Source organism: Cheilinus undulatus, linkage group 24 (assembly GCF_018320785.1).
Source record: "Cheilinus undulatus linkage group 24, ASM1832078v1, whole genome shotgun sequence".
NCBI lineage: Eukaryota > Metazoa > Chordata > Actinopteri > Labriformes > Labridae > Cheilinus > Cheilinus undulatus.
Window position 1 is genome coordinate 15,929,158 of NC_054888.1, and position 15,475 is coordinate 15,944,632.

At 38.5% G+C, this 15,475-nt stretch overlaps 2 protein-coding genes across 16 annotated transcripts in view; both read left to right on the forward strand.

The window, feature by feature from the left end:
* Window positions 1-3,822, forward strand: part of LOC121506095 (microtubule-associated protein 2-like) — an 89,411-nt gene extending 85,589 nt beyond the window's left edge. For all 4 annotated transcript variants that reach the window (XM_041781624.1, XM_041781625.1, XM_041781626.1 and 1 more), the window contains 4 exons: window positions 138-230; window positions 532-613; window positions 2,031-2,143; window positions 2,219-3,822. In XM_041781624.1, coding sequence (XP_041637558.1) covers window positions 138-230; window positions 532-613; window positions 2,031-2,143; window positions 2,219-2,428 — 498 coding nt within the window. In that variant the 3' untranslated portion in view covers window positions 2,429-3,822. The remainder of the gene's footprint in view (window positions 1-137; window positions 231-531; window positions 614-2,030; window positions 2,144-2,218) is intronic.
* A 3,054-nt stretch (window positions 3,823-6,876) lies between these two features.
* LOC121506005 (protein unc-80 homolog) overlaps window positions 6,877-15,475 on the forward strand; it is a 68,364-nt gene continuing 59,765 nt past the window's right edge. For all 12 annotated transcript variants that reach the window (XM_041781472.1, XM_041781473.1, XM_041781475.1 and 9 more), the window contains exons 1-7: window positions 6,877-7,032; window positions 9,561-9,609; window positions 9,966-10,122; window positions 10,481-10,821; window positions 12,654-12,777; window positions 12,886-12,950; window positions 13,210-13,355. In XM_041781472.1, the coding sequence (XP_041637406.1) occupies window positions 6,941-7,032; window positions 9,561-9,609; window positions 9,966-10,122; window positions 10,481-10,821; window positions 12,654-12,777; window positions 12,886-12,950; window positions 13,210-13,355 (974 nt within the window). In that variant the 5' untranslated portion in view covers window positions 6,877-6,940. The remainder of the gene's footprint in view (window positions 7,033-9,560; window positions 9,610-9,965; window positions 10,123-10,480; window positions 10,822-12,653; window positions 12,778-12,885; window positions 12,951-13,209; window positions 13,356-15,475) is intronic.

A 15,475-nucleotide genomic window follows, 5' to 3' on the forward strand; every position in this document is an offset into this window, starting at 1 on the left:
GGATTATATCGGGCAGGAAAAGGAGGGAGAGAGGGAGGGAGGGAGGGAAGTGGGACATGTTTAAGCTCCCCCCCTCGATCCAGTTTGAGAAGTCGACATTGTGATGCGTGGAGAAAAAAATGTCGTGTCATTCTCAGGTCATGATCCCGAGCGTCAAACTGGACTTCAGCCACGTTCAGGCTAAGTGCGGCTCCCTGGACAAGATCCAGCACATGGCGGGAGGCGGAAACGTGAGTGACTCAGCAGAAACGAACCACATTTAATAAAGCTTTTTAATTCGTCTTTTTCATTTGTTTTATGCTCTACAAACAGCATCTCTGCTTAGTGTAAACACAGCATGTCTCTTTAACTGTGTTTGTACTCGCTGTAATTCCCTTCACCCATGGACAATAAAGTTTGATTGAGGCGTCTGCTCCTTGTAGCATCCCATAACACCTGTTTGCTGTCTTTGCTTTTTCTGCTTTAATTCAAAGAAATCTGGTGTTGAAGCAAGTCATTTTTTTATTTTTTGCTCTCTGTTGCTGCCTTCAGATCCAAATCCAGACCAAGAAGATTGACTTGAGCCATGTCACCTCCAAATGTGGCTCCATGTCCAACATCCACCACAGACCAGGTACTGTATGGCCACAGCTGCTCTGCTGCTTCTCTAAATGTTGACTTTTAAGGGAAATTCACCAGTTTACATGTATTATTTACATTACTGCCAACATACTAGACACAGCTACTCTCACAGACCATTCATCTGAGACACCCTATAACTGTGAAAAGAAGTGCCATAATTTTTGAGTACAGCGAATTTACAGTTTTTGACTTTTTTTATTCAACTTTATTATATTATTATAACTGGCAGTTATATTCATGAAATAACTACACTGCAAACATTACAGACTAAGCAACATTTCATAAATAAAACTGAGAAAAACAAAGATCAGAGGCTCAATCTGGGATTAAATTATGTACAGACTCATTTAAGAAGTAGTTTCACTAACAGTGGCTAAAGCTAACATAGCTACCCTTGCTATGTAATTAACATTAATACCTAAGCTAATATAGCGAAGTTAGCTTTAGCTCTTTGAGCTTTTGCAAATGTAGCTTAAGCACACATAGCTACCCTAGCTATGTAATTAATATTACTACATAAATATAACTAAGTTAGCTTTAGCTATTTGAGCTTCAGCAAATGTAGCAAAAGGTAGCATAGCTATGTATATAATGTACCTACATAGCTTATATAGCTGCTTTGTAAGCTAAGCTTAAGCTATGTAGCTCTGTTATCTATAGCTAGGATAGCTTAAGCTACATTTGCCAAAGCTAACTTAGCTTCACAGATATATCTATGTAGCTTAGATGTTTTGTGAGCTAAGCTTTAGCTCCATTTGCTACATAGCTAACATATCCATATAAGCTACACAGACAAGCTTTTTCCTGTAAGCAGACTGTTCACGCAGCTTTTTTGTAATTAGGTTTTGCAGGTCATATTTTAAATGTTGGTATCCTTACCTGTACCTTAATTCTGCCCTTACCCTAAACACCTAGAATAAGGGAAACCTAGAATAGCTGAGCAGGCATTGGCAGAATTGGTGTGTGGAGAAAAAGCCAATCAGTAAGCGGGTTAGCCAAAGGTGGAAGCACAACAAATACCACCATGGCAATGATAGCTAAAAGGAAAGTTGAGAGGACATTAGTAAGAGAGGACTACCTAAGAGTGGAGACTCTACTTAAGCTTTGTGTGGGGTCTCTCACATTTCTAAAATTGGTCAAATCTTGCAGCGAAAAAGATTTGAACTGTATATAATTTCCATACATCAGGAATATCCTTTGGGAAGTCATAATAAAGATTTAAAACCAGAGACTGTACATGTAGAGTTGTGATGGCAGATAAACAAAGCTGTTTTTCTTCTTTCGAAGCTCACTGTCCTTGACTGACTGGGCCTCTTTGCCTTCAGTCTCAGAAGGAGCTCAGTTCTGCAGGCATGCAATGCCTCTCGGGTTTAACACCTTTCTTCTCCTTCTCTCTGTCATGTCCCCAGGGGGAGGCAACGTGCGCATCGAGAATGTGAAGCTGGACTATAAAGACAAGGCCCACGCCAAGATTGGCTCCCTGAGCAACGCCAGCCACACTCCTGGAGGCGGGAATGTCATGGTAATGAAGGAAACACACTCTTGAAAGATCTGAAAGAAAAACAAAAACATGTCTGACTTGAGCGTTCCCCCCTAGATTGAGAACCACAAGCTGTCCTTCAGGGAAACAGCCAAAGCTCGGGTGGATCACGGCGCTGAAATCATTGTCACCCACTCCCCTGGTGTGGAGACGGGAGGAACCTCTCCTCGTTTGTCCTCCGCTGGCAGCATCAACCTCCTGGAATCGCCGCAGCTCTCCACGCTGGCCCAGGATGTCACCGCCGCCCTCGCCAAGCAAGGCTTATGAGCTGTCTGCCTCAGATCCCGTCTTAATAAATCCACACCATCACTCCTCTTCTCCTATCATTCACTCATCCAGTGTTCTCCCACGGTCCTCAAACACAACACAAGCCCTCCACTGATCCCACAGTTGTAGTTGATTGACTTCCTCGTCTATCAACTTCTTCTCCAGTCCTTCCAGCAGGATTTCAAAAACTGAAATATTCTTCATTCACCCCCTCAAAAAAGGGACATGCCCAGCCACTTTTATTTCTTTTTATTTCTCCTTCACTAAAAATAAGGACTTTTTTGTTCTAGCTAGCTTGAATGCTGAAGAAGATTTGCGTGGCTGTTTTGTCTGAGAAGGTATTGAAGGGTTTTTACGATTGTACAGCGATTTTTTTAGCGTGAAAAGCTTCACATTCCACTTGTACTGGAATACAACTCAACTCATGCATTATTTCTATTCAGAATTGCTATGGTACCATGACGCAAGTTTTGACATGTGGTTCAGAGAATGGCTGATTAGCATGTATGCTAACGCGACGACACGAGCTTTTGTTTGTTCATTGGTTGGTTCATGATTTCATGATATGTGCTGAATTGTTGGACAAATTGTGTTTTCTTTTTATATATATGTCACTGTAGTGGAAGTTGTTACAGTTTTTGTATGTTCCCTGTGGCTGAACTGGCTTATTAGCACGTAAGCTCATGCAGTTGTGTTGCTAAGAGGCTAGCTTTCTAATAGTTATGTTTTTGCAAACCAATTGGCTGCACTTTTTCTCAGTTTTTACGTTAGCTCTGTGGTTTTATTAGGCTAAACCAATGCGGTTATGCTGGCATGGCAAATAAATGCTAAATGAATTAGATCTATTTGGAGCAATCTTAAAGTTTTCGGTATGAGTGGGTGCATTTTAGTGATCAAGTTCAGATCCACAGATTCCCTTAAAGGCCCTGCGCCCTTTTATTCCTCTTGCTGAGTTGTACAAATGTTTTTGAATGGGGAACAAAGCCGAAAGATGATTTGAAAAGTGGAAGCTTTATATGAAAACATTCCAGTGACGTAGCAGCTACCAGGCCCTTTTCATAGGATTGAACTTTTCTGTAAGTGAAGCAGAAATGACCTTCAGAACTTGCAGCTGTTAGAAACAATATAAACAATGTTAATAAAAGAAAAAAACAATCTCTGCTCACCATTGTGAAACTCCTCTGCCTCCCCCCCGGTGTCGGTTATCCCTCCAGTGTTTTCTGTGCTTCCTATACCCTTGCCTCCCTCCTCCTGCGGACCCCATTTTGCCTGTGTAAGTGTATTTAAAAGACCATGTAGATGTGTGCACACTTTTCCGATGTTTGAGACATACTGATGACAAATGCTCCTACAGGATGATGACAACAGAAATAAAGAAAATAAAAACCGGTTCACTTGAGTCTCTTGCATGAAATCTGTTATTTGCAACACTAATGTAAGATGTGTGCAAATGCTAAATCACTTTGAATTCACTTGGTCTATATACTTTGACTACACAACATATTTTTGTTGTTTTTGATGTGGTTTATTTCAAATTATCTAACTGTGCTTACATATTGTTTAATTAGAGCAGTCAAGTTCATGCTTATACATATATTTCAAATGCTGTAAGTCCATTTGATGTGGTTGCTTTACTTTTATATTTGATATTGTTTTTAAAATGTTTTATTTTACAAATAGGATGTTTAAGGTTTTAATATTATTTGTGTTGCATCATTTTGTATTTTAAGTTGAAGTGCAAGTTCCAGCAGCGGGTATGGACGACGTGTATTGCCGTTTTCCTTTATGTTTTTCCTAATCTGTTTAACTTAATACTGCTATTAACACGAACCAGGTGGTGGATATTGTATGTTTTAATAGTGCAGTCTATATATTACCTCTTTATTTTTTTGTCCTTTGCTTGCTCTGGCCTACATAGCCTACCGTTAGCTTAGCATTGGTCATTTGAATATAATGGTTAGAGGTTAGCCTCAATAGCTAGCTGTGGTGTAGAAAGTTAGTCAACATTTAACCCAAAATAATGCATTTTCTTTTGTTAAAGTGAACATGTATCGTGTATTTCAGTACATTTGGGTTCATATACATTATAGTATCCTATTTTTACCTATCTGCTTGTTTCATTCCTTTTGATCGGGTTAAATTCGACACAAAATATCTCACCATTGATTTTAAAAAATCTTAATGTGTCGACTAATCGGTGAAAAAAGCTTTACATTACTGTAAACTGTACTCCAGAAAAACGCTTTACCCCATGTAGCCATTGTTATAATACTTAAATGAAATACGTAACAAGGCTTTTTGGGGACTTTTATGTCTTTGCAATACAACAGTTCAAGTAGTTAACTGAAGATTCAAGAAAGCCCACTAAAATATTCAGATACTTGTTTTAAGTACTTTAATTTAGCTATATTTAATATAATTATATATGTAATGCACTGTGACTACAGTTTGCTTAGTTTTGATAGCTGAGAGTATTTTGATAGCAGTTGAATGTAGCACCTAAAATAAGCCGACTGTTAGCTTGAAATGTAGCAAACAAGTATAAGTTAAACGGTTCGCCTCCATAGCTAGCTGTGGTGTAGAAAGCTTGTTGCTAATTCACCCCAAATTAGTTTTCTCTTGTTAAATTATACAGGAAGTGTATATTTCTAGTAAATTTAAGGTTTGTATAAATTAAATAATCTTTTACTTATCTGTATATTATTTGTAAATTTGTGAAATTTGGCATTAATTATTTCCCTGTTGATTTAAAAACACTTTAATGACATCCAGTGTAATCGGGAAGAACCTAGATTAGCTACTTTACTATTAACTTTATACTAGAAACACTCTTAATCCCATGTAACATACTTTAATGAAATATGTAACAAAGCTATTGAGGGATTTTTGATGTCTTTGCAATTTTACAGTTCAAGTGGCTATATGAAGGTTTTTGAAGTAGTTTAATTTATTTATATCCAATAGAAATGAAAATGAATTGGGATTAGTTTGCTTTATTTTGATAGCTGATGTTCATTTTGACAGTTCAATGTTGCACCTTAAATAGCCAACTGTTAGTTTGAAATGTAGCATTCGAATATTAAGTATTAAACGTTAATTTCAGTAGCTAGCTGTGGGGTAGAAAACCTGTTGCTATTTCACTCAAAAAGACTATTTTCTCTTGATAAATTGAACATGAGTAAAGGTTAAAATTCCTGTAAAATTAAGGTTTGTACATGAAAACTGCCTATTCTTACTTCCCGGCATGTTACGATAATTTCTAATCGGGTCAAATTCTATTTAACCTTTAAACTTAAACATCTCAGTGGCACTGACTGTAATCAGTGGAAGTACCTTAAAACAGTTTATTTACTGTTAATTTTATACTAGAAACACTCCACCCCACGAAATCGTCGTCCTTCGTTAGCTCGAAATGTAGCTTTCGAATATAACGTTAACGGTTAGCCTAAGTAGCTAGCTATGGCGTAGGAAGCTAATCGACATTTCACCTAAAATGACGCGGTTTTCTCTTGTTGATTTAAACGTTTAGCGTGTTTGTTTTTTTTAAGTATATTTCAGTGTCGTATACATTATTTTTTTGCCTATTTTTACTTCTTGGAAAGTTTTAACTGTTAACCGGCAAAATTCGACACTAAATGTTCAACTGTTTTTTTAAAAACCATCTTAATGGCGTCGACTGTTGTCCGTGGACTTAACATTAAAATTCACATATAACTGTATTACTAGAAACACTCTTTACCACATAAAACCGTCGTCAAAATACTCATAAAAAATATGTAAAGGGCTTTTGTGACTATTTGCTAGTTAAAGTAGGTAAATAAAGTATTTAAATCAGTTTTTTGTTAGACTTACAATGCATTTTGACGGCAGTTAGATTAATTTTTGATAGCAGATGTACATTTTTTGAGTGCAGCGTCTTAACTTATCAGAATACAACATTTAGGTTTCAAACTGTTACTTTACAGCAGATTATCTCTATGTACTCAATGGATTTGCAGCGCTGTCTTTTCCTATCTACCTGGTCCACCACCTGGGTCATTAAACAACCTGTTGATATTCTAAAGACGGATTATCCCTCAGGTGAATACACCATCCGGATGTCTGTTTACAGCTGTTTGTATTGCAGACCGACAGTGCTATTTGTTGTAATGTAAGCCTTGGTGAAACATCTGTTCCAGCTGTGCGCTGCGTCTTTAAGCTCCGCCGACCATAAATTAGCACGTCGATCAACTGTCGCTGTCCGATGAGGGTGGTGCTGAAATCAGAGCGCTGTCTCCCTTTCCTTCTCCCCCACCCGCCCCCCTCCCCTCTCTCTATCCCTCCGCTCTCTCTCCCTCGCTCTCTTTCTGTGTTTCTACCGCCGCCGATCGACCGACACTTGCAGCCATTTTCCGCAGGACGAGCCCCAGTCATGTCGTGAGGAGAAGCTCGCTGGTCACCTGGGCAGACGTGTCCCGGTGGTCGCACACAGCCGGGCGGGAAGGGAAGGCAGACAGGCAGGACCCGGCCAAAATGGTGAAGAGGAAAAGCTTGGATGAAAACGAGCCGGAGTGCGGGAAAGGAATACCGTTCCCCATCCAGACCTTCTTATGGAGGCAAACCAGGTTAGTGAGCATCAGTGGCAATGATAACAGGTGTTTGGCATTGCTGGAAAAACGGAGGATCATGGATATGACAGTAAGGCGCCCGCATTTCTTAGCAGAGTAGACGTTCAAACAGATGGACAGTGTCAAGTCAGGGTTTTACATGGAGGGAGCTTGTCTGCATGTTTTTGCAAATGTGAAAGGCTGAAGACTGCATGATGTCACACCTGTAAGACAAATTTACATGGCAAGTAGGGCTGGGCATTATGTCGACTTACTGACATTTATGTTTATGTTTTCAAAGGACATACAGGGTTATCAATACAGATGATGCTGATGTTTACTTAGGCAAAGAGATTCCGGGCTTAATGCACAGTAAAAAGATTGATTATTACTAACACTAGTAAGATTATTGAACACTTGATCATTTATTATGAGATTCAAGAGCCTTTAATTAGCCCAAAGAAAAGCAAAGTCTTCCACACCCTATATTGTAAAATGTGTTATTTTCACTGCAAACTGTCTAAATTGCTCAGAAGCATTGTCAACATTTCCATATACATTGAGGTTGTCAAAATTTTTCCATACTTTTGCTTCTTTTTTTTTTCAAAATGATTAAATGGTATCAAAAGTACATACATTTAACAATCTTCTGTCATATATTTAACCAAAAGAGAGAAAGCACCAAATAAATTGAATTAATACGTTAGCGACATTTGGAAAAGTGGGTGGAACTAGCAAGGAGCGAGGGCTTTTCCTGCCAGTTCCGACTGCTTTTTCAAAATCACCGTTATATTTTCACAATTTTGAGGCTTGTCCGTAATAAATGTCCTCATATCAGATGTACATGATAAAAGCAAGCATCTGGAACAATCTGTACCAGCCATAGGTTTGGGTGTTGTTGGGGTTTTATCTGATATCGGCTAAAACATAAATTTTTACATGGTGCTTGTGCCTAAATTGTCGACACTTTCGGGATTTAAAAAAGTAGAGATGTACATTGTTGTAGGTAGGACACTGATATCAGCTGATACTAGCTTAAAAATGAATTATCTGTATCGGCAGATAAAGTTTCAGCTGATTTTTTGATATATTGGCTATGAAATTCGGTCTATATCAACTGTAAATATTGTTTGTACGTACAAATAAGTTTTAGGCTGAAACAACAGATCTACACCAGTTGAAATCTTTTTCCATATGTGTTTTTAGGACTGAAATTTTGAATGTAGGTATCGGCTAAAGTTAATTTGAAAAAATTGGCATATCAGATATCAGCAAAAATTTAATACGTACATCCCTGAAAAGTGCGTTAAAAGTCAGCAGGCAAATCAAAGTTGTCGTAATATCATGAATTATTCTGAAATATCTTAAAAAAGATGCCAAAAATAAAAGGAAAGGAAATGAGTGCGACGTCTTTATATAAGAGGTTCAAATACAATTCATATAATGGTGTTGCGTCTGAGTGTATGACAGGAAAACGATGGCTCATAAATCACAAAAATTTGGAGTTGTGTTGGTACCAAAATGAAGCATCAAATATGTGTTGTAATTTAGTACAGCAGGTTTCTTATATGTTGGGAATTCATCCCTAATCAGCCCAAAAACTATGCGGTATGACATGGTTCAACATTTTTTCTCCATCACTCATGTTGACATTGACAGGGAGCAAGGAGAGACTGAGATGACAAGGCATCGAGGGCATCCAACAGGAGAATTTTGTTGTTTAGTTTCCTCACCCAGCAGAGATTTTTTTGCTTGTTTCAAAAAATGGAGATACTTGTGTTATTCGCTTATACACATCTATGTTTTCAATGTTACGCTCTGACTTTTGTCAAAGTCCTGACAGTGTGCCATACTTCTGTTTCTTTGCCTTCAAAATAGAAGCGCTAGATGTCATACTTTTACAAGTGGAAAAGCCAAATGTGATGAAACATCTACCACATGTTACTGTGATATCAGATTAAAAAAAAAAAAAAAGCTATGATGGATGCAGATAAATAAAGCCTAGCATTAGTTAATGCAGGACACGCTTGTTGTATGCCCAGCCGTAATCAGCTGACGACTTATCAACCAATCACAGCTCTTTCTCTCAACACAGCGGGTGTGGTATATGACATACCGATCACTAATCCCTGCTTGCATTAATGCCGCTGCGGGCAAAGCTTTACATCCTCCACCCCAGCTACCTCCTTTATAGCATAAAGCTTGTTGCACCATCAAATTCAGATTCATGCTACTATGGATTAATTGCTTTTTGACTAATCTTATTGTATTTGATATGCATTGTCATAAATGTAGGGAGCCGTGCAGAGCTTTCTGCACCATATAAACTGTATAAACATTTTTCTGGTTAAGTGTATGACAAGAGTGTAGATATCAAGATGTGATTATTGGTCTGTATTGCCCAGCCCTAATTGCATCTAGGCCAAAGACAATGAATATTCTGCTAGGAAACCAATGCATGTGTATTTTTCTTAAATGATAGAGAAGATTTAAACTTCATTTATGCTTCTTAAGCCTCACTGAATCGTGTTTTTTATACCTTTCAGTGCATTTCTGCGTCCAAAGTTGGGGAAACAGTATGAAGCATCTTGCGTGGTAAGTAATTTCATAATGCACATGTGCATGATGCAGTAAAATAATCCCCCTGCACTCTGCTGTAATCTCTTTTCACCTTAATGCACCTGCAAATCAAGTGGGCTCTTGATTTTACATTTAGCAAATTAGTTTTTCCCCCTGCTTCCTCCCATTACCCCAGAGCCAGACCTTTCGGAAACTCATATCCATAATGACGGCTCTTCCAGATCCCTTTGGATCCAAACAGAGCTGCCTGTGTCTCCCCCACAGGCGCTGCGTCGCTCGGGGGCCATGTGGGACATTTAGATAGTCAAAGAAAGCAGCTTTAGATCCTGCCTGATGTCTCTTTCTCTCCCTCTCTCTGGCTGCTTCCCCAGTCCTTTGAGCGAGTGCTGGTGGAGAATAAGCTCCATGGCTTGTCGCCGGCGCTGTCAGAGGCCATCCAGAGCATCTCCCGCTGGGAGCTGGTCCAGGCGGCGCTGCCTCATGTTCTCCACTGCACCTCCATCCTGCTGTCGAACAGGAACAAGCTTGGTGAGTAAGAGCAGGACACACATTAGCAGCACTCTAGGCATCGAGCTGACAGCGTTTTCCAGGCTAACCTCATTGAACAAAGCACAAAACTTCTGTTCTTACATGCAGAGGGCAGTTACAGCGCAGCCAGACTTGACAGAAAAAGGGAATAAAATGTATCTCATGTACAAAACCTGATCCTCAAGGTCAAATAATTCTCTAATTCTCTGTTTTAGGTGAAAAATGATCAAAACTTCCATCATTTAATGACTTAAACCTCCATGGATGCCCTTACACTCAACACCAGAGCTGTTTTTCCATCCATTTGTCACCTCGCTAAGTAGCACTCACCATTAACCCTCGACCTCTGACCCCACAGGCCACCAGGACAAGCTTGGCGTGGCTGAGACCAAACTGCTCCACACACTGCACTGGATGCTGCTGGAGGCCGCCCAGGAGTGCAACCACGAGCCGAGCCTGGGCCACGGCTGGTCCGCCGGCAGCAGCAGCAGCGCCTTTCTCCAGCCTGTAGGGAACCAGGGATCATCCCCCGGGGCTCCCGGCTCCGGCTCGGGATCTGCCCTCGGGGGTTCGGGGCCACAGCACAGCGGGTCCCTGCTGGAGGAGGATGAGCACACTCGGACCAAGCTGTTCCACAAGAGCATGGCGACGGTGGAGCTGTTTGTGTTCCTGTTTGCACCGCTTATACATCGGATAAAGGTCAGCGCCTGAGGGAACAAATGTAAACAACCTCCAGGGAGAATGTATTTTCCCATCTCAAAAAGAGATTTGCTGACAGTTTTCAATAATTTCAGGGCCAGTTTTATTTAACCTGCTCTAAAAAAATAACTTTAGGCCTATGTATAAAATTCTTCTCCTTGCAGTCAATAATCAGGGTCACCTCTCAGTTATTGATCCCTGTGTTCAAACAGCCTCAAAGGTCAGGCTACAACACCCTGGGGACTGCTATGTTTAACCCGTAAGAAACAATAAAAGATGTATCTTGTAAGCATAAATCAAACCACAAGAATCAAAAACCATGGAGATCCCGAGACATTTCAAGTCATAACCTGTCTTGTTTATTGGGAAATGTGCCTGCTGCTTAAACACTGGAAAAATGCAATTATTACACTTGTATATGATAACATTTACTAAACATATCTAGGTAAACAACCTTGTTTACGTAGTTTAAGAATACTTTTATCAATTTTGACATTTTACTTTATATATATATATATATATAATCAAAAGACGTCATACACTTTTGACCTGTTTTAGAATTTCTCACATGAAAATATTTATTGGATTTTTTTGTTTGTTTGTTCATTCATTTTTATGATTTTTGAATATATTTTGTTGTATACTAGTTAGATAAAAAAGTAAAGATTATTCAATAAGTCAGTCACCTTTTATAGATATATTTCAACATTTTTTATACTTTTTTTGAAACCTATTTTCATTCATTTTGAGATGCATTTACACATTTATTTATCCATTTTAAGGTACATTTAATTATAGATTGATTTGTTCAACCTATTTTATGTTTATTTTGAGATATATTTATTTATTGATTGATTTGTTTAACCTATTTTTAAATTTATTTTAAGATACATTTATTAATTGATTGATTGGTTTAAATTCTCTTTTGAATTTATTATCGGATTCATTTATTTGTAAATGTTTTTTTAAGCTATTTTTATTTATTTTGAGATACATTTATTAAATGATTGGTTTACCTTTTTTTTTTAGATAAATTTATTATGCTTTTTAAAAACATTTTTATTTATTTTGAAGTACAGTTATTAATAGATTTATTTGTTTAAATTATTTTTTGAATTTCTTTTGGGATTCATTATTTTTTTAATGCTATTTAACTATTTTTGTTTATTTCGAGGTACATTTATGTATAGAATGATTATTTGTTTTATACAGTATTGTATTCAAGATAGCTTATATGGAGACATTTTAAACAGTTTTATCTAGAAATTGTTATTATTGTTATTTTACAAAAATACAAAAATATTATACAAGTAATTTTGGACATTAATAGACTTTTTTTTGATATTTAAAAAAAACTACAGATTATTTCCAATTATTTTATTTATTTATTGTTTATTTATTATTTTAATGTATTTTTAAAAATCTATTTATTTATGTATTTATTGTCTTACGTTTGTTCATTTTTTAGATACTTTAAAACAAGGTATTTATATTCCTGGGTGGCCTGGGGTCCAGTAGATAGACCTGGTCTATCAGCCATTGGGGGTTCGAGCCCCAGCTTTTACATTCTCATGTCCATGTGTCTGTAGACTACACACTAAGCTCAAGTCCTTTTACCATATTTCATAATTGTTATATTTATTGAATTAAGGATGTAATGTTGATATCTAAGAATTTAATTTTGACCAGTCAGGGAATTCGGTTGCATTGAATGTAGTGAGACATTTTTGACTAGAGGTTAGCTAGCTAACTTTGTGAGGTTTAAGTTTTGCAGTGTATTGGTAGATGACTGGATTTCCTCTTTAACTGAAATAAGAAATATTTATTCATAGGAGTCTGATCTGACCTTCCGGTTGGCCAGTGGTCTGGTGATTTGGCAGCCCATGTGGGAGCACCGACAACCAGACATCCCTGCCTTCACCGCCCTCATCAAACCTGTCAGAAACATTGTCACAGGTAGGAAATAGAATCCCTCCTGACAGCTGTATGAATCCGTTTTAAGAGTAAATCTATTTTTGTTTGTTCCTAATTAAGACGTGTAATCCGCTATGCTTGTCTCAACAGCCAAGAGGAACTCCCCAGTCAACAACCAGTGCAGCCCCTGTGGATCAGCCAACCCGGGCCCCATGGTGAGTTCATAGCTAAGATATTATGTGGTTTTGCCCCACATGTTGATTGAATGTGTTCAAGCAACCATTTGAGGCTCTTCCCCTCCCTGTTCAGCGTCCTCCTGAGGCTAGCTGCAAATATTCATTAGCACCGCCATCCGGGAGCATTAGCGTAGTTAGCCAGGGTCATGACAGAACCTTCACTGCAGCCTCACAGCCTTTAATTATCAGCGTCTGTTTGTGGATCTACGCTATCTGTCCATCTCTCTCCCACCCACAGGGCTTCCAGGTGGTCTGCGAAGCCGCCCAGTCGGACTCCTCCTCCCCTTCAGCTGGAGAGCAGAGCTGTCGTCGTGGTAACTCGGTGGAGAAAGGTGGCCCTTCCCAGCAGCAACCCCCACCAGTGAAAGGCCCTTCTAAGAAAAAGTGAGCAGCGTTAATCAATTTAACCCCCCTGAGGCAGTGAGATGGGTGGTGTTTGGTCATGAGTGGGTCATTGATTTTTACATTTGAAAGTTGTGCTCGAGCTTCATGCTAAATCAAGCCTGTGGTTAGACAAGAGCAGGAAGTGGAAGTGTCACTAAGGGCATAAACGCAACAAGGCTGCTGCAGAATATGTTTTTCTTCAACATCTACTTCCTATTCTTTTATACAAGTAGTCAGGATAAAGAGGAAGAGGCACTTTCATTATTTGTTTGGTTTGTTTGTTGGGCTTTTATGCCTTTATTTGAGAAGTAATAATGGCATAGCAATCTGTAGTTTTTACTCCAGCAATTCAAAACAGATCCTACAGTCTTATTCCTGAAGTCTAACCCCCAAAAAGAAAACCATACCTTCATCCGAAGACTTTAAAATCTGTGCAGTGTAGTGTATCGTCTGCATATACGTTACATCCATAAATTAAAAAGGTTTTTTTGTAGGTCTACGTGGAAAATAGGGGTTAAAAGTCAAAGTCCAACAGCACTCCTACTGGCTGAACAAAGTTTGAACAGTCTTGTTCATTCTACGGAGCTCTTTGTTGACGTTTTCTTTCTATTTTTATGGTATATAACCCTCAGTTACATTAAATTCCCTGTTAATTGATTTTAAAAATCTTTATTTTAGACTTTTTGTTTGACAGGCCAGTGTCTTAGTTCAAATTTCAGTCAAGAAAAACCCCTCTAAGTTTATGAAATTTAGCTTTAGAATCATGAAAAATGGTGTGGGCATGTCAGTTGAAGTTCCATTTTCTCATACTGTATTTAACTCATCAGTTATTCCTTATATCTCACTTTCTGACTTGTGTGAGGTTGTTTCTCTCCCGTTGATGAAACATCTTTGTCGTCAAATTGCTGCTAAAAACACTCCATTTCTTCAATGCTGATTGGCATTAGGGACTTTTATTTTGACAGACTTGGCAGGAATTGAGCGTGTCTACGATCAGACACTTTACTAAACTTTAGCATTGCGATGCTAGCATACAGGAGGGATTGAAGTGTTGCTGCTTTGAGAGAGACAAAGCCATTGCCCATTTCTTTTAGTCATCAAAGACAGGTGAATTAAAACACACCTTCAGGTTAGATGTTTATACCCCTAATCAAGTGAAAAATAGACAAGCACTCCAGGAATTAGCCTACCCCCTGACCTTATGGTAAACTCTGGCAGTGGCACAGTTGCCTGGCTCAGTGCTGGGGAAGAGACTGGAATTGGGGATTCAAGTTACTGTTTTCTGGCACAAATTTCTTTATTATGATGCCTTTAATGACATGTAGGCCACAGTGGCTGATAGATTTAGGAAATTTACCTCACAATGAACAAAAACACAGCATGTTGCTGGCTGTTAACTTTCAGTGAAGATGGTGACATCAGCTAACAGGCTGTAGTGTTAGGGGGACAGGGGCAAGACTTATTTTATTCCAAACTGGGATTTAAAGCAATAATGAGCAGCTCAGACAACATAGTGGGCCATAGTGAAGATGTATTTGTGACAGTCATTCCTAAAATTGTGCAAATTTATGAGTTGATATTGATACTGTTTGATTTCCACTAGAAATGCTGATTCATAACAACCCAGCTTGCCTGTTAAATATGACGTTTTTCAATTCCAACTGTGTTTTTTTCTTGTAATACTTCCTCCTGGAGCATTTATGTAGCATTTATTAATGTGGAGTTTTGCAGCATGGTAACAAAGTCTAGGGAAATGAGCTTTGTATAATATGATTGCTTTTAAACCCCCAAAGAACTCATGCAAGAAGATTGTTGAAACCCTGTTAGCTGTTTTAGAGCTGCTTTAGATTTGTTCAGACAAATACAGAGGAAAGGTGGAAGCCCAGCAACAATAGGAACAAAATGCAAAAGATCAATGAGAATAAAACTGGCTGCTCTCACAAGATGTTAAAGTAATAATGCAATACATATGTGCTTTTAGTGTATGATGCTCATAAAACATCTTAAGTGAGTGAAATCATGCTGTGAAACTACCTATTAAACATCAGTGGGAACTCAACAGGATCAAAACAAAGCTACTTTTCTAAAAGCTTCTATAAATGAATCATTTGTCCTGAGAG